The sequence below is a fragment of the Rissa tridactyla genome, chromosome 8 (assembly GCF_028500815.1).
Source record: "Rissa tridactyla isolate bRisTri1 chromosome 8, bRisTri1.patW.cur.20221130, whole genome shotgun sequence".
Lineage (NCBI taxonomy): Eukaryota > Metazoa > Chordata > Aves > Charadriiformes > Laridae > Rissa > Rissa tridactyla.
The window spans coordinates 30136026-30163969 of record NC_071473.1 but is presented as its reverse complement, the minus strand read 5'-3'; the positions used below and the strand labels follow the sequence as shown (position 1 = coordinate 30163969).

Below are 27944 nucleotides of genomic sequence, written 5' to 3'. Positions count from 1 at the left end.
CCAGCTCCCGGGATGGTGGGTGGAGGAGGCCGAGGCTTCTGTCCGGGGCCTTGATCGCGCTGTACTGTCCCGGGGGCGCCGAGGAGGGGTGGGAGGGGGGACGCGGAGGAACCTCCGCGTCCCCCTTCCCACCCCTCCTCGGCGCCCCCGGGACAGCGCCTGCTCCCGCCGCCGAGCGGCAACATCTCCCTCCTGCTCTGGCGAGGCCCGTCCGTTTAAATAAAACGCTCAGCGCTGATTGGCGGAGAAGGGAAGGGGCGGGAGCGGCCCCCCGCGGGGATTGGTGGAGGGGCTGAGTTTGAACGGAGGCGCGGCCGTTGGTGCTGTGAGGGGGAGCGGTGTCGGCCGTGTGGAGAGCCGGGTCTCTCTCTAGGGTTCTGCCCCAGCTATGGCCGCGGGTTTCTTCCCCGGAGCGGTGGCGTGGGAGCAGAGTCCTCGGCGGCGGCGCTGGGCCGTGCGGCGGGGTGAGGAGGAGGCGGATGAAAGCCCTGCCGTTCTGGTTCTGAGCCACTTCTCCCGGCCGCCCTTCCTCAGCTTCGGCAGTCTGCGTGTCGGCGGCTCCCGCACACGCCTTCTGGGCATCGACAACCCTAACGCGGAGGACGCCGAGGTGGTCGTCGACCGCTTCCCGGGTTCGGCCAGGGGCTTCAGCCTTGAGCATCGCCGCTTTTCTGTGCAGGTATCGGGCGGGGGGGGTGGGTGTCTGTGAGTGTGTGACACGCGAGGGGACCCCCGAGTTCCCCCTGCGGGGGGGTGGCAGGAAGCTCCACAGGCTTCGGCGGCAGAGAAAGGCCCTCCGCCGGCCTGAGGAGCGTTACCGGTTTGCGGCCTGATCCTCCCCCGAGACAAGTCACGCGTGAGCCGGCCGCGTAGTATTACGGTTTTCGGTAGCCGTTACCCGGAAAGTGTGGTAATTTGGTGGTGGTTGAGGGTGCTGTCCCGGTGCGTCCCAGGCTCGCGGTTCGTGTTAAAGGGGAGGAGCTGGCGCTTTAGGTGGCCTGGGAGCTGTCACAGGCTACGGAGGGAGTGAATCCTGGCACGACACAGTTGGGTTTGGTTTTTTTCACTGAAATACAAAAGCAGAAATTAATTGTTCTCTGGGAACGTGGCTTTAAAGATAGGGACAGATGAATAAGAGGTGTTTAAAAAGTGACCTCTCAAAACGTTGGAGGACATCTGTTTAGGAAAAAGACTGAGGGAGCTTGTTGTGAAGAGGATGCTAATTCACTGTTCTGCATGTTAATTCCCAATACAAGAGAGTAAAGCAGGCTTAACCTGGGAATAAATCCTTACAATTCCCAAGGAAATAGAAACTATGGTAAATCCAATCAATGGAGATTTTTAAAAGGACAATTTGGACAAATAAGTAGAATCTCTTTAAGAAAGGAAGACACTCTCGAGATCCCTTGCAAGAATATGCTTATAAAAATAAGTTGAAGTCTCACTGTGATGTATTTGAATAACAAGTTCCTATAGTAGTTAATGAATACTAACTGCTGTTGACCGGCTTTACTGTATAAGCACATATTGAATTAGTTTGTATGGTTTCATTAAATGCTTCTTCCGGAAGAGCTGGAACTCCTAATTAAAAGCTCAAGAGATTGGTCATTTCACACTCTCTTTTTGATTTTATTTGAGGTATAATTGTTCTTTGGTCTGTTAGTATTGATACCAGCAGAGCACTGAAATGATTTAGTAGAGGTGACTGCGCGTGAAGAATCTTTACATAGATCATACATAGCTCCATGACTTCCTCCACTGGTATTTAGATTCAGCTAAGGTCCTAAAAATTAACTTTTGATTATTAGCCCAAACATAATTACCTCAAAATTACTTCATTTATTTATTACTTTAGAGCACTTATTTCGTTAATATGTGCAGTTTTGTGATTTTTTCATACCCTTACTCAAATCTTGTCCTTTTTACTGTGTGTTATATCGATATGTGTTCTTGCTTGCTTCCCATTATAGTTTCATTAAGAGGTATATGCCCTTTTAGTTAGACAACATTTTTGATAGAGATTGCTTAAATTTAGATGTCAGAGAGGGAAGAACTGACACTTAAACATTTAACAATTGTTTATCTTTTCATGTTGTTGGAATATATGTTGCTTCTGAATACTATTTCTCATTTGATTTGATTACTCTATCTTTGATGTTACATAAGTGTACCTAGGTGCTAGGTATTAAACATTTCTTTTTTTCCAATAGTCAGGACAAAGAGTCTTTGTTTCTGTAACGTGGACACCATTAGAAGAAGGAAAAGTCAGAGAACTGGTAACTTTTGTTATTAATGGCATTGTAAAACATCAAGCTGTGCTCCTGGGTATTGCTGAGCAGCCTCCAAAGAAAAAGGTGAGTGTGTTTATTATGTGTCTTAATTCTGTTTGGCATAGCTGACACAGATATTGTTTTTATTAGTAGAAAATTCAGTGTAGGAGAATTAAAATTTGGTGACTAATGCTTTCCGTGGGAATGCCTGTTATCTTCAAAATTATTCAGCTGGGTTGGAAAGTAGATATTGGTGCATTACAGCTTAGAGAATAAAACTAAAACATGACCAAAACAAAAGTTTTCAAGCCTGGAAATAACTTATGGTGAATTTTGCACTAGGTGTTCTTTTTAGTCTATTTTTAGACTTTGAATACACTGGTAACGTTCACTTTTACACATGAAAATATGTAGAAAGTCAGCAAACTAATTTTCATTTATGGTTTTTTTTCAGAAGAGTCTTTGGGATACTATAAAAAAGAAAAACTCTTCAGAAACATTTGCTTCAAAAAAAGTCAAAAAAAGTACTTCAGAAGTTAAAAATGTTAATAAAACCTTTCAAGTTTCCCAGAAGGTGGATAAACTTAGAAGCCCGCTTCAGCCATGTGAAAATCAGAACACAGTGCAAAATAGTATATCCCCAGGGAATGACTCTTTCATTGGCTCAGAAAATAAATTGCCTATATCTCCTATTGCACCAATGCTAGAGGAAGATCGTAATACTGTTTGCACACCACTTGCAATGAGAAGATCTACTACATTCTTGGATATTGCTGCTGCTGTAAATGAGGAGTTATTGCCTGAAATAGACAGCTGTAACCTCAAGAAATTTGTTAATGAGCACAATGAATTAACACCTGAAAGTGCATACAGTTCTACTGGATTAACACAACTGCCAATTTCAAACAATGAAGTAATTCTTAATGGTGCACTCTCACCAGTTTGCACTCCAAAACACTTAACATCTGTGCCTGCTTTAAGTACAAGGAGAATTTTAAGTCCAGATTCTTTTGTAAATGACAGTTATCATGTAGATATAGATATAATAGAGCAGTCTGTTCCAATTCTGTCACCTGATCAATTTGTGAAAGACATCTTGTCGGATAAGCAATCAAAGACTCCTAAACTTGATGCAGATTTAATATCATCTACTACAGAGACTTACGTTGTAAAGAAATTCCTACCCTCAAAATGGAAAAAAAGTGGAGATGTAGAGACAAAAACACATGTTCATATAGAACATAACTTAAACAAAGTCTTTGAGATGCATAATGTAGAATCACAGGTACTTCATTATGACAAACCCAAAGAAAATCACTTCAGTTTTCCTTCTACAGGGGAGCTTCAGACTCACAATTCTTCTCAGAGAGAGCAACCAAAAAAGCGTCCAATTCTTTCTGCCACTGTCATAAAAAATAAGCCTGATGCTGCTGAAGACAAAAGAATGGAAACCCTGCAGCCAAAATCTAAAAAATGCCTTAGTAAAGCGATAATGGGATGTGCTAATGCTGTGCCTGTACATTCAAAGGCAGAAATATCGAAACATCTTCCAGTTATAGATCCCATTTCAGCAGAAAATAAGTGTCACAGTGACAAAATAAATTCATCTCCTACTGGATCAACTTCTTTGTGTCGTAAGAGGAAAAGTGAAATATATGTAGAAAATAGTAGAGTTAAAGCTCCGGTGTATGTGGAAGAAGTGGAAAGAAAAAGGACTCTTACATCTAGTGTGGACAATAAAACACATGCTACTATGAGACCATCAGCCTTCAAACGCACAAACCGAGAGAGAGCAGGGCAGAAAAAGAAAGCTGGTAAGCAGTATTTCCTTCATTTACCACTTCCTGAAAAATGCCTTTGATTATAAAATTTGTATAGCAAACCGAATTGTCTAGCAAGTCAGGAATATTTCGTATCTCTGAAATGTGGATCTTTGCAATTTTGTTAGATATTACCTGCATTTTAAAAACTTGAAGACTAGGTCAGAGTTTTGGTTATGTAATTGGCTTCAAATTTGCTTTATTCTTTTGTAAACCTTGTTAAGGACAGGAGAAGCATCTGGTAGTTCTCGAGCAGAACCTTTTTTATGTAATTCAAATTTACTAGAAACTTACTCACTGCATGAGATTTCTGTTATGTATGCTTACCTTTGTGAATATTTGACTTCATCACTGTGGTCAAATATTTTCAAATATGTGTTTCCCGCATCTCATTCACACTGCCTGCTTTTCACTATTTGTAACTGGCTTGTTGCCAGTCTTGTGTAGCTCTTCCTGCCTTTATAGTTTGCCAATACTTTGTGGCTTGAAGATCTGAAGAAGTTGGCTTCTTGTATTTCAATGTATTTTAGGTTTTCTAAACATTCTGTTCCCAAGTATACTCTGGAATAGAAACTGAATGAGGGTCTGTAACTGACAGAAGCATTTAATTTGCAGAATCTTTATGCAGTCCCTGCAATATAACTAACAGGAAAAACTCATCATGTCTTTCAGATCAAAACAACATGCTGCTTTCTTCAGTTCAAGTGATCTGTTCTGTGATCTAGATTTGATTTGGGGCATTCAGGAATGCATTTTGATTTCAGGCTTTGTAAGGTAGTCGACATAAAATATAACACACTAGTCGCGTGGTAGTGTGCAGCAGGAAAAGCTGTGTTGTCTACCAGGTTATTTCTAGTCATCCACTAGGGTATAGATAGATGGTCTGGACAAGGAAGTATTCTGTGAGCCCGGAATGACCTTGGTGTCTCTTAATCCTAGTTGTGAAATGCAAAAATGATGACAGCTTTGAGTTAGATTCTTCTTGAAAATTTTTCTTGAGAAACATAACCTGTTACTCTTTTAATTGCACAGGCATTGTCTCTAGGCTTCACAAAGAAAAACTATATTTCACTACTAAAAGTTAACATTGAAATGCCCACCATTAATTTAATCTACTTGAGGTCCAACTTTATTAAAAATTATCAGAATGTATTTAGAATTTATTAGAAGTGCATGAGAGATTGGAATAATGACTTCACTTCTCTAGGAGAAGTGAACATTCTATGAAAAACACTACTTCAGCTAAGCAGGAGAATGCAACCTGTGACTTATGATCTCTGTCTTTTTTGTTTCTGAAGTACCATCTTGTCAGGGGATGTCAGGCAGCAACTATAGTACATCTGCAAAAGCATACTTTTTTAGTCCTTCATTTGGTGTCAATGTAACAAAATGATTGCGCTAAAAGTATGTATTCTTATATGTTGAGAGTTCAGAAAGCCTAGATCTGCATTTTTTTCCTTGTGTTTTATTTAAGCCCTTCTGCTGCTGTGTAGTGGATAATACTTACTATCCTCGTATCTTGATGCCTGGGCTAACACAAGTCAGGCTGCACTGAAATGAGTATCAGTGTAGTATGCGATCTACCTGTGGGAAGCGGTGAGGCAAGCCCTAAAAAGTCATACCTCTTACCCCAGATGCTGATAGAATACGCAGTTTCGTATGTTCTAATGAATATTTTTACCAATTAGCTTAGTGTTTCTAGCCACATGGTAATGAATTGCAGACACCATGTTTCCTTACTTTATGGAAGAACTGTGAAATGTGATAGCTCTTACTTACTCTTAACTATTTTTCCTTTTTGACTGTAGTCAAACTGCTTTGCTTAAGTTTTTCCATCAACAGGAGATTACTGGTATTTTGTATCGGTTCATGGGGAATTACTTGAGTTCCATACTTTATAAGAATATGAAGCTTTATACATTACCTTTCACTGACATGTTTGTTGTTGATATTTGTGTGTTAATGCTTGTAGGTTCTTCACTTCAGAAAGCACCTAAAACTACCAACAGAATTAGTAAACCCATCCCTGGATTGGCTCAGTCTCACCTGACATTTGTGAAACCTCTGAAAACAGGTAGGCTGACTCCTGGTATTCAGTAAAACAGTAGACACTGAATTGAATGTCACAGTTGCTGTACTGCTGGTGATTGGTAAGACCCAACTGGTTAGAGTTGAGACGAAATAGAAGATTGTAGCTGCAATGAATCAATATCTAGCAGGAAAATGCGCATAACCTCTCAGGTTCCATTTGGACTACTTGTAAGAAAATTGCTTGCAACACATGGCCAGCTGAAGGTAAATGTTGTTGTTGCAAGTGTAAAAGCTACATTACAGATATGTTCCCACATGACTGATGGTTATCAGTGAAATGCCTCTTCCATATAGGATAACATTTTCATAAAACAACAGAATACCTAAGAAGAGGAAATCTCTGACCAAAAAGATACTGATTTTGCAGAACTTATAATACTAAGGTGACCTGATCAGAAAAATGCATCTATAAAATGGCTCTTTCTGGATGTAATCTGACTCAGCTTGGTTTTGCCCCAAGATGTGCATTGCAAATGGCCTGGGTTCTAGAAATCTTATCTTTGTTCTAGTGCTTTAATAATGTAATCCATGTTTTGTGGCTGAAGGTTATTTAATGGTGGCTGATCTGCAAGTCACTGAAGATTGTAACAATCTGCTTTTTTCTGCTATGGTGCTAATGTTGGAGTGTCAAATGTTAATCCTTTCCACAATGAAATGCGTATTGGTTATCAAATGTTTCAAGGACCAGAGGGACTTACTTTTTTTTTTTTTTAATTAAGTCATCCCTAGGCACCCAATGCCTTTTGCTGCTAAAAACATGTTTTATGATGAACGTTGGAAGGAGAAGCAGCAACGAGGTTTCACCTGGTGGTTAAATTTTGTACTTACTCCTGATGACTTCAGTGTAAAAACAAATGCCCCACAAGGTAAGAGTACAAAAAATTTTTACTTTTAATGTTCTGAAACATTATGTAATGTGCTTTATTAATATTAATGAATAATAGTACTAGCTTAACACTCGTCCCGTCTTGTCACTTTAGTTTGTGTAACATTAAACTGTTAGGTATGAGTAGATTTTTGGTCTTTAATTTTTATGTATCATCTGTTTCCCTTTTCAGCCTTTGACTTAATACTATGATAATCATAAGCCAAATATTTGGTAATGTGTCTCAGTGGTGGTTTTGCTAGAAAATACGGAATATGCAGATCATACGTACTTGACAATATAAGTTTAGTGCAACAACTGGTAAGCTTCTGGAGGGATAAAATCATTAGTCAGAAGGAAATAACAAAATGTGAACTTAGGGAGGAAAAAAATAAATGAGGTGGGCAAAGCTACCTTTGAGATGTAAATGCTTACTTTTTGTGTGTGTTTAAACAGTAAATGCAGCTGCTCTTATCTTGGGAGAAGAGAACCATCATAAAATCAGTGTTCCTAAAGCACCAACGAAAGATGAAGCATCTCTAAAAGCTTATACAGCTCATCGTAAACTGAATAAGTTACGACGTGAGGCTTGCCGTTTGTTTACATCTGAAACAATGGTTAAAGCTATTAAGAAGCTGGAAGTTGAGATTGAAAGTAGACGTTTGCTCATTCGTAGAGACAGGCATCTCTGGAAAGATGTAGGTAAGAATACTAAAACTCTGCATCCTCTCTTTTCTTGCAGGTAGAAACAGGATTATTCGCACACTATGTTGATATAATCTGAGGTTCATTGATAGAAATTTTTGCTATAATATAAAGTTTTTGCTGGATATAATATTGTAAGATGCTCTCTTGCAGGAGAGAGGCAGAAAGTCCTTAACTGGCTTTTATCTTACAACCCTTTGTGGCTGCGTATAGGTCTGGAGGTAAGTGCAGAATTTATGGCCTGTAATCAAAGTTTAAAGGACATCTAGCATTTATTTTTTTTTAGTAGGGGAACGTTTCAGGTTTCTTTTGTTTTCTGTTTACCAATTCAGGTAGGTTCAATTCAGTTATAGCATGTTTACATCTCTGAAATTATTGCAACAGACTTGCTTTTAAAAAAAGTGCTTGCCTTATTGAAAAGGAAGACATTTAATCAAGGAAGTGGAAGTTTAACTCCCTGACCAATAACACAAAAGAAGTTTCCTATCAGTTTCACCATTTATTAAACTGGAGAAAAATGCAGTCGTCTTAAAGAAGTTCCTGATCAATTCCTCAGATGCAGATGATCATACATGTTTTGAAATGTTGGATTTGGAAAACGGATTGATTTTTAGAGATTAATTACCATTTACTATTTCAGAATTTCAGTAATATATATTACTTAAAAAAAAAAACCTTATAGTATTTAAGGCAATTTTTAACGGTCCTGCTTTCTTTTCCCTTTTTTCATATTAGACTGTTTATGGAGAACTGATAGCTTTGGAGAGTAATAGTGATGTTATGGGTTTAGCAATATTTATCCTTAATCGCTTGCTTTGGAACCCTGACATTGCAGCTGAGTACAGACATTCCACTGTGCCTCACCTTTACCGAGAAGGTAACTACTACTTCCAAAAATAGGTTATTTTTAGCATTTAATTTTTGAACTATCATTTAATATGTTCTATGTTTTTTAGGTCATGAAGAAGCTTTGTCAAAATTCACACTGAAAAAATTGCTGCTGTTAGTTTGCTTTCTGGATTGTGCCAAACGGTCCAGAATGATTGACCATGACCCTTGCCTCTTTTGTAAGGATGCAGAGTTCAAGGTAAGAGAGCTGTGATTTGATGTCTCCCTCCGATATTGTCCCAAGACTCAATGTAGATTATTTTTTTAAAACTTTTTTTTTTTAAATCTGACTGTAAATATGTACTTTTCTTTAACAAGTGTTGGCTGTTCAGCCTTTTGCATGAACAGTCTCAACACATCATCTCACAGTCACGTAAAGAAATTCCCAAGAAAATTTTGAGGTGTTGGTCCTGCAGGAAGGACTCCGTTATCTTGCGTTATATGGCTTCCCTCTCTAAAGTTAAGCTTCTGTGTTATTTTTAAATATCACTCTAGCATACTGCAGCTGATCTTAATTGTAGGTTGGTTTGATGGGCATTTCTGTTTGGTTTTTTTCTGTTACTTTGTTGTGATAAGAAAGACTATGCAATATCTGTTGTACAAAGGCTTTGATTAACAAATATGTTATTCAAATAAAATCACTTTTCTTGGGTTTATACTATATAGACAGGCAGACTGAAGAAAAAAGTATTCCCGAATTTGGTGGTGCTTTCAGTGACATGATAGCCAGGTACAATGAAAATTAAAGCTGTGTGAACTAGCTAAAAACACATTGAAAAAAATATAATAAAATTATCATTTTTCAGTATTGGGCAAAGAAATAATGCTTGACAAATATTGCAGAGTTAAGATTAAAGATTATCTTCCTCTTTTTTTGTCTTTTAGTCCAGCAAAGACCTTCTGCTTGCATTTTCTCGGGACTTCCTGAGTGGTGAAGGTGACCTTTCCCGCCATCTTGGTTTCTTAGGACTACCCGTCAGTCATATTCAAACTCCACTGGATGAATTTGATTTTGCTGTAACAAATCTGGCTGTGGACTTACAATGTGGCACTCGTCTTGTGTGCGTTGATATAGAATAATTTTAAACTATTTATTTTCTTTTACAGAATACTTAATGTGAGCTTGGCTAAGGCATTAAACTGTGAAATTCCCTTTTTTAGGAGAACAATGGAACTTCTCACCAAAAACTGGAATCTTTCAAAACAGCTGAGAGTTCCTGCAATAAGTCGTCTACAGAAGATGCATAATGTTGACATTGTTCTTAACGTCCTTAAAGAACAAGGAATTAACTTGAAAGATGAAAGTGGTAAGGCCTAGAAATCAGGGTTATTTTAAGTGCATCAGAGGACTAGTGCACACTTTAATTTCTTGATTATTTGATAGGAGCTTCAATTGACTCCAGGGATATTGTGGATAGACACAGGGAAAGAACATTAGCACTGCTGTGGAAAATTGTCTTTGCCTTCCAGGTACTATTCAATTACTCATTGTGTGTGTTTGTTACTAGTTACAAACGAGCAATAATGAAAACACTGATCTTTCAGGAACGTTTGTTGTCTGTGAAACCTCTACTAACCAAATTTGTGAAATTATCTTCTTTGTGTGTTCGAAGTGCCATGCAAACTTTACCTAAATGTGCTAACTGTTCAGTTTAGATAATGTTTCAGCTGTGCTTTTTGTTATATACATCCATAAGTTTTTGGAAAGTTTATGCTGTATGTCAACAGAATTGATAATCAAAAGTAAAAGAATGTTGGTCTCAAAATGATGATAAGCTCTTACTAACTGAAAAGGTTACATTGACAGACAATTATAGAGTAAGCTCTGAAGCTCTACTTTTTTCCATTTGTCTGAAACAGTCAATTTGAAGAAACATTCTTGAAATAAAAATGAAGATTTCTTAGGCATTGCTGCAATGGCATTTCAAAGCCACTAGAAAAAATAAGTAGAGGATGGAAAAATAGTTTTCTTAAGACTGTTTTAGAGAATTAACTGGAGTCAGATAGTCTTTTGAAAATAAGTGTCCAGCTTGACAACTCCAGTAGGAAGGCACATAAAGTATGGAAGGTAAAATAAGATGCAAGTTGAGGTGGAATTTCCCCACTAAGTAGTCAGGAATATAAGTACTATTGACTATATCTAAAGCAAGAATTTCAAATATTATTGCCACAGAACTATCAGAGAGCCAGAAGAACATAATTAAAACCAAATGTAACTATTTTCTTTCTTAACTGCTGTTATAGTATTGAGTAGTTACCTTCCTCTGGTTAGTTCTTCTGATGCATGCACTGGGGTTGCATTGCTTTTCATTAAAGAAATAATTTCAGTGAGGAGTGGCTTTATCCGAGTCCTGTGGATGTACTACTTGTTCTCCAAACATCAGACCGTCACAATGCCAGCTCAAGTAGCCTCAGAATCCCTTAAATGAGGTGTGGTACATGCACTCAGTAGAAATGCAGGCGAGACGCTGAAATTGTTCATTTCTCTGAAAATATGGTGAAATTACACAGGCTGTTTCAGGCAATTTTCCTGTTTTCCCCAACTATTAACTAATGAAGTACCTGTTTTACACAGAACAGTGGGAGTGTGGGTTTAGGTTCTTTTATCTGAAGCAGTTGGTAACAGACACTGCCAGCTATGCTGGCAAATGCAGATTATCCACTACTGATTCAGTGTGGCAGGTACTGCTAAGTAGTGAGAGTTAGTTTCTCTCTAAAATGCCATATCTAAAGCCTCTGCATCTAGCTGCTATAATGCATGACATGTCAGACTGTTGGTGACATAAATAAGATCCTTTTTTTTACCCCCTACCTTATAGGTGGATGTTTTTCTTAATGTGGAACAGTTAAAAGAAGAAATTGAGTTTTTAAAGAATGCACACAAAAGACAATTAGGTGCTCTCAAGACTCTTCCAAACTGTTTTAGAGTACAAGAAGATAATAGTAACTCCTCGCCTCAAGGTCACAGTGAAAACGTGAAGCTGCTGATGGCATGGGTTAATGCTGTTTGTGGATTTTACAATATCAAGGTAAATAGTTTTGTGTACATTTCAGTAAATACATCCTTTGCTGTAATAAGAATGCTTATTCTTTATAGAGCAGAATTCTTCAAACTGTCAAATATGTAGGAGCAGTCAATGGTAATTCCTTTTAAATATCCTTCCTGACTTTGTTTTAATCTGATTTGAAATAACCATCTTTCTGTGGGTTTAGCTGCAGCTCTCCTTTTAAACAAATTTGGCTAAAAGGATCAGCTCTTCCAGTTAGTCTTATACATAAAAATACCTTTTAAAAATATAACATTTTTGCTGGAATATGGGGTTGTTGGGTTGTTGGCTGAGAATTAAACTAACGTTTGGGGTAAGGGGGATTCCTCTCTTCAAAGAGATGTGTAAGATGTGTGTTTGTTTTTGTTCCTTCCAAGAAGAGAAGCCCTGTTCAGAGACTTGTCTCTGGTCAGAATACAGCTTTTTTTTCTGAAGGGCAAGATACAGCACTTAAAACTGCTGCAAGTTCAGAGCTTATTTCTGCACTGAATACCTTGTGTAAAGGTATCTATGGAAGTTTCTTGGGGATCCTTCTGTAGAAAGATTGCTTTCTTCTTGGTTTCTTAAGTGTTTCCCTTGGAGATTCACTGTATACATACATCTTTGTTTCTGGTTTTTCACAGCTATATATCACTGTACAGTGCATCTTCAAAGGAAGCACTAGTTTCATAAATTCTTTTGTTCAAAAAAAATTTGCGCTTGGTCACTTTCAAAGGTACAAGATAACAAATTCTATATCCATTTTATACTAATTAACTGGTAACAAAAATTAAAGGAACTTGTATCTTACTGTATTTTATTTAACAGGTAGAAAATTTCACAGTGTGTTTCTCAGATGGTAGAGTATTATGTCATTTGATTCATCACTATCATCCATGTTACATGCCTTTGGAAGCTGTGTGCCAACGTACAACTCAAACAGTAGAATGCTCAAGAACTCATACAGTGGGACTAAACTCTTCCTCCTCATCCTGTTCAGAGTCTGATACGTCTCTAAACGTTATGGAAGGAACATTTGACCAAAGTGAGTTATTTGACTTACAGAAATTAATGTTAAATCTATTTCTTTTACACACAATTTGATTTGACAAACTTATTCTCTTTGGAAAGCTGTAACTGCCTCAGTCATATACAAGGAACTCTTGGACAATGAAAGGAAAAACTTCCAGCTGATCAATGCTGCAGTTTCTGACCTAGGTGGAATACCAGCAATGATTCATCACTCGGACATGTCAAATACAATTCCTGATGAGAAGGTCAGATGCCTTTAGAGTTGATATCAACATGTTCTGCTGTCCTGTGAACACGTCCTGCTCTTCCATATAGCCCTTAACTTGCTGTGTTCTGCATTTATATAGGTTGTTATTACCTACGTATCATTTCTGTGTTCGCGGCTTCTAGATCTTCGGCAAGAAACTCGAGCTGCTCGGTCAATTCAGACTGCTTGGAGGAATTACAGGCTGAAAAGGGAACTGAAACTTTCTCAGGTAGTCTTTGCCTGTTCAGCATTCATAGTTTCTACTTTGAGAAATACTAAATAAAGAACATACATTCACTGTTTGGAGCATACAGGTTTGTTAGAATAATATTGGTATTTAAATAAATCAGTACCATTTTTATTATCAAAATATATGGCCGCCTTGATGTAATCTACTAAAAATCACTATCACTTAAGACTATTCTGAAATAATTATATTTGTTTAAGGGCTACTGTTCTTTCCTGTTCTGATTAGAGCATGTCACCCCTTAAGCCCTCTTCCCAATATTTCAAATACAAAATAGTTGCACTGCTTCCTTAAAACAAAAAAGGTGTAGTTAATTTTTAATTCCTATTAATATCTACAGGATGAAAAGAGTAATCAAACTTCTGCATGGATTTAATATTTTTGGTCAGGAGCTAAACTTCACCAGTGTTTTGAGTTAAGTCGCATGAGTTCTGATATTTTGTTTCTTGCTTTTCTGGTAGTTATACCAGATATGGTGACAGTTTTAAAACTGTGACACCATTAAGGTTTCTAAATGCCACCACTATCTCTGAGATAAATACTATTCGATGTTTAAACAGCATTCAAATGAAATATTTTAAGAATCTGTAGTGTAGAAGGGGGCAGAGGTTATATTTATGTGGTTTTTTTATCGACAAGCCTAATTTTTATGTGATTGCTTTAAAAAGTTATTTTAATAAGTAAAAAATTTGAGTGAAAATTCCAATCCTAACTGTTCGGTGGAAATTCCATCTTTGTAGGAAAGAGACAGAGCTGCTCGGATAATTCAAAAATCTGCAATAAACTTCTTGTCTCGTCGACGCATCCTGAAGAAAGTGAATGCAGCAGTTTTCATCCAGAAGCACTGGAGAAGATACTTAGCCAGGATGGCTCTTTTAAATCTGAAAAAGACAAAACTGGAGGAAGCCAGAAGTAAATCGGCCACAGTCATTCAGGTAGTATGATCTAAAATGAGATTACAGAGCAATGAAACCCTCTGAAACCTAAAACTAAATTGACAATTAGTGAATATTTTGGTATACCATAAACATTAAAACACTGAGCCTTTAAACCACTCAACATAAGGACTGATCAAATTGTGTTGGCTTGCCTCTTTGCAGCTGCTGAACGTTACTGAAGAAGCTTTAAAAAAAAAAAAAATACTCTCCTAGTGTTATGGCACCTGCGATAGGCATGTTCAAAATGGCAGACATTAGTTACCAATTGGTAATTTGGTAGTTAATTTAGTTTCTTAAGATACTTTCCTCTCTATTACCCAAAGTTAAATGCTACGTTCTTAAGGCTTCTCTTTTTAGAATATAGATTAAAGAATCACTGATTTATCAAATAGTCTAAAAGTGAATCTTTTGTTGCATAGGCAAACTTAGCTTTTGCCAGAATTTAAAATGCTTAAAACCCCAATGATTCAAGCATTTGGCAGGGGGTGTTGTTTGTTTGTTTTTGTTTGGTTGGGGTTTTTTTGTTTTTTTTAAATGTAGATATGTGGGCTTCAGTCTTCCTAGCGATTAAGTAGGAATAAAGAAATCTTAAAAAGTCTGAGGTTTGTAATTCTCAAATTTAGGCTTAACTGGAGATATGACAAAAATCCTAAATTTTCTGCTTTTTCCTGCAGGCTTACTGGAGGAGATACTCTGCTAGGAAAAGATATTTACAGCTAAGACACTATGTTATCTTTGTACAAGCAAGGATAAGGATGGTGAAGTGTGTTGCTGCATATAAACGAATTCTTTGGGCTACTGTTACAATTCAGAGTCATCTGTGTGCATCTAAGTTGGCAAAAAAAGATCGGCAAAGATACAAAATGTTGAAGTCTTCAGCACTTACTATTCAGTCTGCATTCAGAAGATGGAGAAAACACAAGATTCAACAGAAAATTAAAGCAACTTTAGTGCTTCAGACTTATTTCCGAAAATGGCAATCTTCAAAACTGGCTAAAAGAAAGAGGGCTGCCCTTCTCATACAGTCTTGGTATAGGATGCACAGAGATCTGAAGCAGTATCTACGTATTAAGCAAAGTGTTATCAAGATTCAGGCTTGGTACCGGTGTCGGCTGGCTAGACGTGTTTACCAGGAATACCGGGCAAAAATAGTGACAATTCAGCAGTATTACAGAGCTTATAAACTAGGAAAAATTGAAAGAGAGTACTATTTGCAAAAGCGTGCAGCAGTGATGGTTCTCCAAGCTGCTTTTAGGGACATGAAGGCACGTAAACTATACAGACAAACAAAAGCAGTTTGTGTTGTTCAATCACTGTGGAGAATGAAAAAAGAGAAATTAAGATTTCTACAATTAAAAAAATCTGTTACTGTATTGCAGTCACATGTAAGAAAATACCAACAAGTAAAAAGATACGAAGAGATGAAAAATGCTGCTTCTGTAATTCAAACTTGGTATAGGGCACATGTCACTTCTAGAAAAGCAGCTGCTTCTTTCCAGAGGATGCGCCTGGCTGCTATTGTCCTACAGTCTGCCTACAGAGGAATGGAAGCTAGGAAAGAGGCTCGCATATTGAGATCTGTGATAAAAATTCAGTCAAATTACCGTGCTTATATTGTCCGGAAGAGATTTAAAAACTTGAAAGATGCAACAGTGAAGATTCAAGCTTTTGTAAAGATGAGGCAAGCACGTAAGCATTATTGTGCATTAAGAGAGGCAACACTTCATATTCAGCAACGGTATCGGTCTCATAGATATGCTCTTCAACTTAAAGAAGATTATAGGAAACTGAAGGGAGCTTGCATAAGAATTCAAGCTGTAGTTCGAGGCTATCTTGTCAGGAAACAAATCCAAAGGTGGAGGGAGACTGCAGTATTCCTCCAGGCACGCTACAGAATGAGAAGGGACAGGCAACGTTATTTGAGCATCTGTCGTGCTGCTGTTGTCATACAAAACTGTTACCGTGCATACAAAAAGCAGTTGTGTCAGAGGCGGGAGTTCTTACAAGTTAAGAAAGCAGCCGTGTGCTTACAGGCAGCGTACAGGGGTTATAAGGCACGCAAAAAGCTTAAACTTGAATATAGAGCTGCTATTATAATTCAGACTGCTTTTAGAGCTCATGCTGCAAGAACGAAACATAAAGCAATGGTTCAAGCCTCCATTGTGATTCAGAGGTGGTACAGAGCTTGCAAGACCGGTAATAGGCAAAGACTGAACTTCTTAATGACAAGAGCGGCAGTGCTTTCTTTACAAGCAGCTTTTCGCGGCTGGAAGGTACGAAAGCAGATTCAAAGACAGTGTGTTGCTGCTACTAAGATACAGTCTGCCTTCAGAAAATTCATGGCTCTGAAAAAATTCAGACTTATGGACCATGCTGTGCGAACTATCCAAAAGCGTTACAGAGCCAGTGTTACAGGCCGGAAACAACGGCAAGAATATGTTCAGCTGCGTAACTCTGTAGTGCATCTTCAGGCAATATGGAGGGGGAAAACTGTGAGAAAAACAATTCAAAAGAAACATAATCTTGCAACAGTTATTCAGTCCTATTACAGAATGCATGTACATCAACTAAAATACAAGAAACTGAGACAAGCCACTCTAGTGATTCAGAAATACTTCAGAGCTTACTGTATGAAAAAAACCCAACGTGCAATTTATCTAAGAACAAAAGCAGCTGTGTTAGTCTTGCAGTCTGCTTACCGTGGGATGACTGTGAGGAAAAAACTGAGCAAACTAAACAAAGCTGCTACAATTATACAAGCTGCCTTCAAATCTTACCTGGTCAAAAAGGACTATGAAAGACTGAGATCTGCAGCTATAGTAGTTCAAAGGCGTTATCGTGCAGCTATTCATGCTAAGTGTCAAAAGCAGAAATATTTGTCTTTAAAAAAAGCCACAGTCAAAATGCAGGCAATTTATAGAGGTGTAAGAGTTAGACGACGAATTCACTGTATGCATCAAGCAGCTGTTTGTATCCAAGCCACATTTAAGATGCATCGCATGAACGTAAAATATCAGGCAATGAGAATGGCAGCAATTATAATTCAAAGACAATATAGAGCATTTTGTTTAGGCAAAGAACAACGTAAAAAGTACTTGGAGCTAAAGAAGTCTGTCATTATTCTTCAGGCTGCCTGCAGAGGCATGAAGGTCCGACACGACTTAAAAACGTTACATCAGTCAGCAGCGATAATACAGTCTTATTATCGAATGCACAAACAACAGAGGGATTTCAGAAAATTGTTGCTGGCAACTAGGCGGATTCAGCAGTGGTTCCGTGCTTGTAAGGAGCGAGATACACAAGTTCACAACTATATGGTTATGAAAAGTGCTATACTTTGTATCCAGTCTGCGTTCCGTGGTATGAAAACAAGAAGACTTCTAAGAACTATGAATGAATCAGCTGAGCTTATTCAAAGAAGATTTAGAACTTTTCTCACAAGAAAACATTTTCTTTCTGTTAAGACAGCTGCTATTGTGATTCAGAGAAAATACAGAGCAACAAAACTAGCAAAAAATCAACGTCAGAAATACCTCTCTTTCCTTAATGCTGCCGTTATCATACAGTCTGCTTACAGAGGCTTTGTAGTAAGAAAAAAAATGCAGCACATGCATCGAGCTGCTACAGTTATTCAAGCAACGTTAAGAATGCATAAAACTTATATTTCTTATAAAGCTCTCAGGCTTGCTTCAGTAATCATACAGCAACGTTATCGTGCTTACAGGGAAGGGAAGCGTGTGAGAGAAATGTACTTAAAACTCTACAATTCTGTTTTAGTTCTTCAGGCTGCCTATAGAGGAATGAAAACAAGGTGCCTCTTGAAGAAAAGACATGAGGCAGCACTTATAATCCAGAGAAACTACCGAATGTGTAGGGAGTACCGCCATTACAGAAAAGTTCAGTGGGCAACCCAGCTACTCCAGAAGAGATACAGAGCCAATAACCTAAAGAAAATTGCAGTACAGCATTACTCTTCATTAAAGAAAGCAGCAACTTGTATTCAGAAGGCTTTTCGAGACATGCGGGCACAAAAACGACGTCAAGAAATGCACCGTGCTGCTATTGTTGTTCAGAAAAATTTTAAAGCTTTTAGAGATCGTCAAAGATACCTCGCTCTTAAAGCAGCTACTCTTGTCTTTCAGAGAAGATACAGAGCTTTGATTCTGTCAAGAAAGCATACTTTGGAGTACCTTTCTCTTCGCAGAGCAACTGTTCATGTACAGGCTGTGTACAGAGGTATCAGAGTGCGGAAGAGTATTGAGCATATGCATTTAGCTGCTAGCAAAATACAGTCAGCCTACAAAATGCACAGGAGTAGGAGCTCCTATCAAAATATGAGAATTGCGGCTATTGTTATACAGAACTACTATCGATCCTACGTTCAAGGAAAGAATCAACGAAAGAAATACCTGACAATGAAGAATTCTGTTCTTGTTATTCAAGCATCATATAGAGGCATGAAGGAACGACAGAAACTGAGAATCATGCATGTTTCAGCAATTGTAATACAGTCTAGTTATCGCATGTATGTACAGCGTAGATATTACAAACAGTTGTGCTGGGCTGTCAGAGTTATACAGCAAAGGTTCAGAGCCAACATGGCGAAAGAGGCTGACATGGAAAGCTATGCAAAACTGAAAAAGGCTGTTATTTGCCTTCAGTCTTCTTTTCGTGCTAAAAAAGCTAGGCAGCTGTATAAAACCAATATGGCTGCACGGCGCATACAATCATTCTTAAAAATGTGCCTAGAGAGGAGGCGTTTTCTTGAAAAGAAAGCAGCAGCCATAATGATCCAGTCTATGTTCCGATGCCAGAGAGCCAGGACTCGCTATAAATTGATTCAGAGTTCAGCAGTTGCTATTCAGAGGTGGTACAGAGCGTGTCACAGGGCTCGTTTACAGAAAGCGGAGTATTCTGCTCAACGACAAGCAATAGTAATTATTCAGTCTGCCGTCCGTGGTATGAAAGCACGAAAAATAGCAAGACGGGTACGAGCTGCAAGAAAGATTCAGTCTTTCCTTCAGATGGCTGTGCAGCGAAGAAAATTTATTCAACTTAGAAAAGCAGCTATTACGATACGAGCCTATTACTTAATGCATAAAACTAAATCACAGTATACAGGCTATAAAAAAGCAGCAGTTGTCTTACAGCGATGCTACCGATCCCACTTGACTGTGAAATACCAAAGAACAACTTACTTACAAACGCGGAGGAACATTATCATTGTGCAGGCTAGAGTCAGAGGATTCATTGAGAAGAAGAGGTTTCACAAAATTAAAGAAAGCACAATAAAAATTCAGGTACTCTTGAATGTATAGTAGTGGGCTTGGGGTATGGGTTTGGTGTTTGGTTTTTCTTTTTCTTTTGTGGGTTTTATAAGATTACTGCTCTTGCAAACAACAATTCAAAGCTATATGTTAAATTAGAATCAATTTCTGAAGTATACTACATGGCAGGTGTGTAAAGTTCACTGCCACAGCACACAGAAATGAGTCTCTGTTCAGCTTTGTTTTGTCTTTCCTTGCTGAGGTACCTTAAAAAGTAACATCCCTTTTTCTTGCTGTTTCTCCCCTAGAATTTTACTACTGCAAATGAGTTCTGATACTTGTGTGTGTTTCTGTGATTCTTTTAAGACTATTTTTGTCCTAACTGGCTTTCACTTATATAAATATTAGTACCTTAATGAATGTTTTCTTTGATTGGAATGTGAATGAAAGCTGTCTTGATGTGTTGAAATAAGTGGGCGTTGGTACTGGCTATGAAGTGAAGTAAATCTCAAAAAAGGCAGACTGCTGCATTCTTTAAGACTCATGTTTAAGAAGGCATGAATAAATCAATCATGTTAGTCCTTTTAGATTTATTAAATGGCGCTGGACTAACTTGAGTGCCTAGGAATGTAAGGAGAGATATTGCGTTCTTATTGTACGTTTCACTTGGTACATTGAGCTGCACCATAATGAAACTTAGTGTGCAACTGTATCTGTGATTTCTCAGAGGTACTCTAGGAAGTGGGCAATATTTAGTTTGATGGTTTTTCCTTCTGTCATTGATGCAAGAAAAGTGGTCAGCAAGAAGTAATGAGAATTGTTTCATCTCCCAAGTAGCAAGATAAATATCCATCCAGTGTGAGTTCAGAGAGGCTTAGAAGACTATTTACTCTGAAGTGCTTTTCAAATTTTTTTTAATTTTTTTTTTAAGAATGAAGGAGGAAGGTATATTTCCTTTTTTTTTTTTTAATGTTAATTATGATTTGTATGTGGTGGGAATACACTTTTTTTTTTTTACCCCCCTTTTCTTCTGGGAGAAGCTTTAAGTGACTTCCTGTCATGGCCTTAGTTATTTCTCTTCAGGCTATTATTGGAACGAATGGAAATTTTTTCCCGCAAATCAGGGAAGAAAGGGAAATAATCTCTTATAATAATTTCTTAGGTTGCTATTACTATCTTGTTGGAGAGCCCATGCTCTACTTAACAGATAAGAAAACAGGTGTGCCTTCCTCACCTCCATATTTTAGGGGGGAAGTGGCAGTTTCTTTGTTATTTTCTGAATGTTTAACTTAAATATCCTGAGCAATGTTTGTATGATTACTTTGCTTAAAAGGAAGGAAAAAATAATTAATTGGGGAATTGGAAATATACTTACTTATACTGTTGTTTTTCTAACAAGCCAGTGCGTACAGCTGTACTTAAAAATATGCAAACACCTTCCCAGTCAATACCATGCAAGTGGTGTAATATTCTTTGTGTTTGTTTTGCTTTTTTTTAAGGCGTTTTTCCGTGGATTTATTCAGAGACAGAAATACCTTCGATGGAAGTTTTCTGCTATATTAATACAACAGTACTACAGAGCCCATCAGATGCGAAATATTGAACAACAAAGATACCATCAAATGAAAAGCGCTGCCATTAGAATTCAGGTAATCCCAGAAGGTGTTTTTTGTTGGTTTTTTGTTGGGTTTTTTTACTCTCTCTTATATTTGTTTCTTCATGACATAATTATTTTTACAGACATTAGAAAGTGGTATTTGTGGTATTTCCCTGAATGCATTTCACTTGCATTAGAAAACATCTTCTAGACATGAGAAATTAGATACTTGTAATATTGTAGTGATAGGAATCCTGAAAGCCTTTCATGCTAACGTGACTTTTTCCTTTTAATTTTGTTTGTTCCATTAAACAAAAAAAAAAATCAAGTTTTGAAATGTTTTTTTTTCTTTTTATATATTTAATAGGCATCATACAGAGGATATAAAACCAGGCAGTGGGTTAACAAAATGAGAGCAGCACAAGTAATTCAAGCCTGGTTTCGAGGCTGGAGAGCGCGAAAGGAATATGCATCTGTCTTAAAAGCTTCACATGTTATTCAGAGTCACTTCAAAACAAAACAGCAGCGGACATGGTAATACCGAGTTTGATATCAATTTCTCTACTTTTCAAAGCTTTCATTAGATAATTATTTAGTGCTACTTTGCGCTCTGTCAAATGCCTATAGATTGTCAGGCTCTGACCCTGCAACGTATATGTAACGTGCATGAACATAATCCTGTTGATGCAAGTGGGATTATTCTTTTGCACAAGAGTTTTCTTATATTTAAATATTTTCCTGGACTGGAAGCTACATCACAAACTTAAATTTTGCATATTGGGGAACCTTCACTGTTTTCTTACTTAAACGCAAGCATTCTCAACTTTTGGAAAAAAACTAAAAAGCATTTTCATGTTAGGTTTTTGAAAATGAAGTTCTGTGCACTTACCATTCAAAGAAGATGGAGAGCAACCCTTACTGCACGAATGATTCGACATCAGTTTCTGGCAACTAAGAATGCTGCAGTTACCATTCAGTTGGCATATAGACAGTACAGGGCTAGAAGACTTTTAAGAAAGGTATGTTTTCACTTGCATTCTGCTGTGTCATTGTTTTTTTTTTAAAGTTTTCAATGTATTTGAGTGATTTTTGTCATCAATGTGCAGAAGTATACAAAAGAAAAAGGGATGGGGGGGACAAAACAAAGATTTTTTTTTTGAATCACAACTGTTCGATCCTCAACTTACTACATTTCCTTTTTGCGTTGATCAGTGAGGTTGATTCTTGTTTTCGAACAGTTACAATTGTTGAATTACCCCTGTCTATACTGATAACAAGATAAAATGTAAAATTTTCTGCTGTCTTTACTGCTTACAAAGGATTACGCTAAACTGCCCAAACTTTGACCTCATTTAAGTGTGGGAAAAGACCTTACAAATTGTGAAAGTGCATTTTTATATAAAGTAGTGCTGCATGAATTTGCTCATATTTCCTTTTTTTTGTTGTTGTTCTTATGATGGAAAGAAAATATCTAGAACTAAAATATGACAGGAATGAACAAAATCTTAATTATCAATGCATTCTTTAAAATCCCTTTCAGAAACTTCAAGCTGTATGTTTGATCCAAAAAGTATACAGGGGTTTCAAGGCAAGAAGGAAATTTGTTCAACAAAAAGCTGCTGTGGTAATTATCCAAAATCATCTGAGGGCTTGGCAGGAAGGCAGGCTTCAACTTACGAAATACAACAAAACTAGAAAAGCTGTCGTTAAACTACAAGCATTTATACGTGGTTATTTAGTCAGAAAAAAGGTTGGTATACTTCAAACTAAAACTATACTTTTGATGTAAATTATCTCTATAGCTGTTTTAGCGTTAATTCTGGCTGGCAAGTAAAGGAAAACCTGATCGCTTGTTGAACTCAAAGTTTTGTTGACTGCTTTGGGAATTGGGTGGATCAGAATCAGTCAAAATACAGCTTGACCCTTTTCTCACAATCCTTTACTACTAAACTAGGTTTTCATTGTTGAGCGTTTTCTTTTTAGCTTCTGAGATCTTTGTGGCTTGCCTATAACTGATACTCCTGCACACACACGCTTACAATCAAACTCTTCTCTGCTGTATGTTAATGTTGTTGCTTACAATTGCTTCTGCGTTATTGTTTAGATTAGAGACCTAGTACTGAAGAAAGGTAGCTTGCTTAGTGCTGAGGTGATGACAGGCAGTTCTTCAGCATCTAACGGTATATTGCTGTGTACTATGGCCTTTGCACAGATGATCAGCTACCTCTGAGTATGAAAATTAATGATCCTGGTTTTCTCTCTACAGATTTCAGAGCAAAAGAGACTACTTTATTTTGCAGCAGCTGCATATCATCATATCTCTGCAATTAAAATTCAAAGGGCATATAGGAATCACCTCATCTTAAGACTTGCACAAAAACAGATCTCGTCTGTCCTTATAATACAGGTTAGTCTAAGGACAAATATTTTTGTGTAACATAGTCTAATTTCTTTTCTGTCAGCTAGGCTGTAGCACTAAGACACTGTAGTTCCTTCACACGTGAAAATAAAGCTAAATTATGGAGACCATGATTTATTGAATAATGCTGCTTGTACCCAGCTAAGCATAATAGAGTGGATCTCAGCAGGCTCTGGACGCTTAAGCACTTTAAAGCTGAGGGTGGATGGGAAAGTTTGTTTCCTTGAGACACTCAAGCTTGCTCAACGAATCTGAGTGCTGTCGTAGCCTAATTCTTTACATCCTACTGGAAGCAGGAAAGATCAGACTCGACAACCTGTAAGGATCGTGAAATGAAGAGGGTCTCCTTACACAAACGGTCCCCTGGGATACAGTGATTTCTTTGATTGGATGTTTCTAACCTGCCAGTGGTACCAAACATGTCTAAGTTGCAGCATTTTTAATATAACCATGTCTTACTTCTCTAAAAGCAAGATCAAAAATCAGGTCTGCATTGCAGCACTGCCTAATAGTAAAAATCATCTTCAGGTCTCCAGACTGACCATTAGTTTCTTAAATTTTTATCAATGCTTGTTTAGGATGGGAAAACAGAATCTAGGGAAAAATCTTAAATAAATAAATAGAAATGTACTTAATTTTAAACAGAGATGGTTCCGAGCAAAAATGCAGCAAAAGAGATTTCTCAGAGATTATCAAAGAATCATTCAATTACAACGTGTGATTCGAGGGTGGCTAAAACACAGAAATGATGCAGCAGCCATAATCCAGCGAAATGTACGAAGATTCCTTGCCTGCAGACATAGGAGAAAATTTGCAGTTGGAGTAATTAAATTTCAGGTAAATACCTCTTGTAAGAAAAATACAATTTTTTTAGTTTTTAATTTTGTTTTTATTTTTCATTTTTCTCTCATGAGTTTTTAGGGAGAGACGAGATGTTTACTTTGGTTGGTGCATTTATCAGTTAAATAGCAAGCCAGGTCAGCTTCCGTTTAGGCATCAAAGCTAAATGCAAACAGATCATCAAGTAATATTAAGCAAATACTGGTTGCGGTGACTTACATGGGAGTGTGTGTGGAGTGTATATGCGTGTTTGTTCTGGTTTTTTGTCTTGAAAATCCAGTATTTGGAAGATTAAACACTGAATGGTAGTTACTTAAAAATTAATTACCAAGGTAATTAAATACGTTGTAAGACTTGTGTAAAATTGATTTGGAATGGTAATGGAAGTTCAATTCTATTGTCTCCACAACTTTTTTTTTTCCCTTTGTGAAATTCCTTTTCTGTAGGCATTGTGGAGAGGATATTCTTGGAGAAAGAATAATGACACGGCAAAAACTAAAGCTTTAAGACACAGTTTAGAAAAAGCTAATGAAAAAAGCAGAGAAGAAAACAAACTGTGCAACAGAACTGCAATTGCTATTGAATACCTTCTAAAATACAAACATCTTTCCTATATTCTTGCAGCATTAAAGCATCTTGGTCAGTATTTTGTTTTATTATAACTGATAGAATTCCAGGGGTGATAGAAACTGGAATTTTTCAGCTGAGAAGAGTTCATAATGAAATTTAGGCTTTCTTCATGATTGTAAACTGTGAATGTGTTAGAGTATAATGCGTCTTTTTTTCCAGACTAAAATGAGATTATTGATTTAAGAACAATATTAAAATAGTGAGGTAGAGAAAGAAATCCTATGTGGTTGCTATGATTTCCTGGCAGTCCTAGTAATACTATGCCTTACATGAGTCAATTATATCTACTATCAGCATATATTCTCTATAGCTTGCTTGATCTGCTTAATTTTTAGTCTGGAATATTAAAAGTATTACTTTAAAATACTTGTTTAGATCAATAATTGTGTGGTTTACTTCTTTGCACTTCTACTTAAAAATAAGGAAAAAATTGGTTTGCAATTGAATTGCTTGAGCTTCAAAGTCTTCATTATTATTACATTTATTTTTTTTTTATTTCTTTAATTATCATAGAGGTGGCTACCAGGCTGTCCCCGCTCTGTTGTGAAAATATGGCCCAGAGCAGAGCAATCTTCACTATTTTTGTTCTGATCCGAAGTTGTAACCGGAGCGTTCCATGCATGGATGTGATCAGATATTCAGTTCAGGTTCTACTTAATGTTTCAAAGGTAACTTTAATATTTTCTTTTGCAGGTTTATAAGCTGTAGACTACTTTACTGTAGTTATTGAGTACAGATTGATTTTTCTAGGGGTTTTTACTTTGAAATTTAAAATATTTGCTAAACATAGTTTTTGACCATATATCCATTGTACAGGCATCTACATTCAAATTCTCTTATTTTTTATTTCAGGAAAATGCATTTAACATTTAGGCTAAACTTATTTTAAAATTTCTCTAAACATACTCTTATTTATTCTTCTATTTTAAACGTTAAATCAGATTCTACAGGTCTCTAAACAAGGGGGGGACACGAAAACATGTAACACGTTACTGTGGTGTAACATACAGAAGTGATTTTTATTGCTTGGATGCCAGATCAGCTACAAACTTAGTCTAGGGGAGAATGTGGATGGATTTTGCTTTTCCCTCTAACCTGAAAGGTATTTTAAAGATCTGTTTGTATAAACTCTCTTGTCTCTTTCTTGTATAACAGTATGAAAGAACTACTCAAGCAGTTTATGAAGTAGAAAATTCTATAGATACGTTACTAGACCTACTGCAAATGTACAGAGGGAAAGCTGGGGACAAAATTTCAGAGAAAGGAGGAAGCATTTTCACCAAGACCTGTTGTTTGTTGGCCATCCTTTCAAAGGATTCGAAAAGAGCTTGGGTAAGACTTAAATGTTTTGGGTTTAATAATTTGATTTAATGTGCTTTTCTTGCATGTTTTGGTGTGATTCGTAATTTCTTTTTCTCTCCATCTCTACCATACCTATTACGACTGTATTATTAATTATGACTAAACTCTGATTTTTTTTTTTTTTTTTTGGAAGAAAAATATGCTTTTCCAAACTGGTGAAAACACTCATATGCACTTTGTGCTTTCTATGCCCTGGTCACCCAGAGCTATTCAGTAAGACATTGAGGTTCTGATCCCACAGTCCTTGCAAGACTGTGGTATTGCAATCCCTACTTTCCACAGTGTTTTGATGACTTTCTGTCAATTGCTTAGCATTAGATATAGTTTAGTTGGCACTTAATTAACTTTTATTCCATTTCTGAAAGTTTTCTGTTGCTTTTCAGATAAAGTTAAGGTCTTTATTCTCAGTAACAACTGCCAATATAATTGTCCATGACTTTGTGTTGACATACTCTGTTGTAACAGAGACATAGCCTATTTCTGAAAGAAATTTCCTTTGTTCGTGCCTATTGCTAGAATCCCTAATAAGGTTATTAGGGTAGTCTGGGTTCTATGCTGTCAATTCACTAGCTGCGTATCCATCAGATATCAGCACTTAAGCTATCCAGTCACCTCTGACCACTGCATTATTCTTTCATTGCTATGAAGATGGGTACAAACACTGATTTGTATCTCTGTACCAATCAGTGAAGGCATATGCCAATGACATATGTGAAATTTGGTTTTAATGAGAAATTAGAAATATCTGACTTGGAAGAGCTTGAATTTTCTGAGATCGCAAGTCGCACACCAGTCGCTAAGTATTTTGAAGGCATTAGACCACTGACTTGTTGTGCTGGAGTGCTGGTTTTAAAGTGGTTTCACTGTACTTGTGGGTAGAAGTTCAGCTTAAATTATGAACATTCAGTTCTCGTTGAATAAAACAGATTTCTTAATTTGTTAAGTTGCTTTCAAACTCATAGTATTAACTGTGTACTATTTTCACCTTTCCTCAGGAAATCCGAAGCATACCAAGAGCTGTTACGTGCATTCAAAGCCTATATAAACTTACAGCTCGTAAACACAAAATGGATGCAGAGAGAACGCTTGTGAAGCAGAGAACAAACACTTTCTTAAGTGGAACTTCCTCTGTTCCAGTAACTCCTCTAAGAATAAAAACAGTTTCAAGGTAAGAGGTTAAAAATTAGTCTGCTTTTTTTGCTGTGTCAATATAATATCTTAATGACAAGCCACTAATGTTTTCACAGAATTAAACCAGACTGGGTTTTGAGGAAAGACAACATGCAAGAAGTTGTGGATCCTCTGCAAGCAATTCTGATGGTGATGGATACACTTGGTATTGCCTGCTGCTGACATGTAAATGATGTATAGGAAAATGCATTTGTACAGCGTATATGTAGTAGACAGCTAAATGACTTTGAAAGAAAGCAGATAAGTGTCACGCTACCCTTGAAAATGTTTTTTCAAATTGCAATGAACATTTCTGTAACTCTTTTATATTGTATACAGCTTTGTAAATCCTATTTTGTACTACTACCTAAAGGAATTGCATAGTAAAAACGTAAGCCCTGGAAATTTCACTTGTGCAGTAATGTATTGTTATTACACAACAGTGAAGGTTACAAATAGCATGGTATTCCTCACTCTGATTAAATATTGTGGAATGCTATTAAAAACAGTTGTTTGTTGTGGGACAGTTA

The 27944-nt window shown here is 37.2% G+C and overlaps 1 protein-coding gene across 1 annotated transcript; it reads left to right on the top strand.

The window, feature by feature from the left end:
* Positions 1-321: 321 nt before the first annotated feature.
* ASPM (assembly factor for spindle microtubules) lies at positions 322-27629 on the top strand. The gene is made up of 29 exons (XM_054212459.1): positions 322-679; positions 2211-2354; positions 2725-4084; positions 6063-6164; positions 6901-7047; positions 7503-7748; positions 7905-7972; positions 8487-8628; positions 8708-8838; positions 9525-9700; positions 9801-9946; positions 10024-10109; positions 11459-11668; positions 12494-12710; positions 12797-12942; positions 13045-13173; positions 13932-14126; positions 14804-19429; positions 20896-21045; positions 21361-21527; positions 21853-22012; positions 22534-22743; positions 23260-23400; positions 24058-24249; positions 24699-24891; positions 25396-25550; positions 26038-26214; positions 27240-27412; positions 27492-27629. The coding sequence occupies exons 1-29, from the start codon at positions 389-391 to the stop codon at positions 27595-27597; spliced, it is 10386 nt and encodes a 3461-aa protein (XP_054068434.1). The 5' UTR covers positions 322-388; the 3' UTR covers positions 27598-27629.
* The last annotated feature ends 315 nt before the right edge of the window (positions 27630-27944 follow it).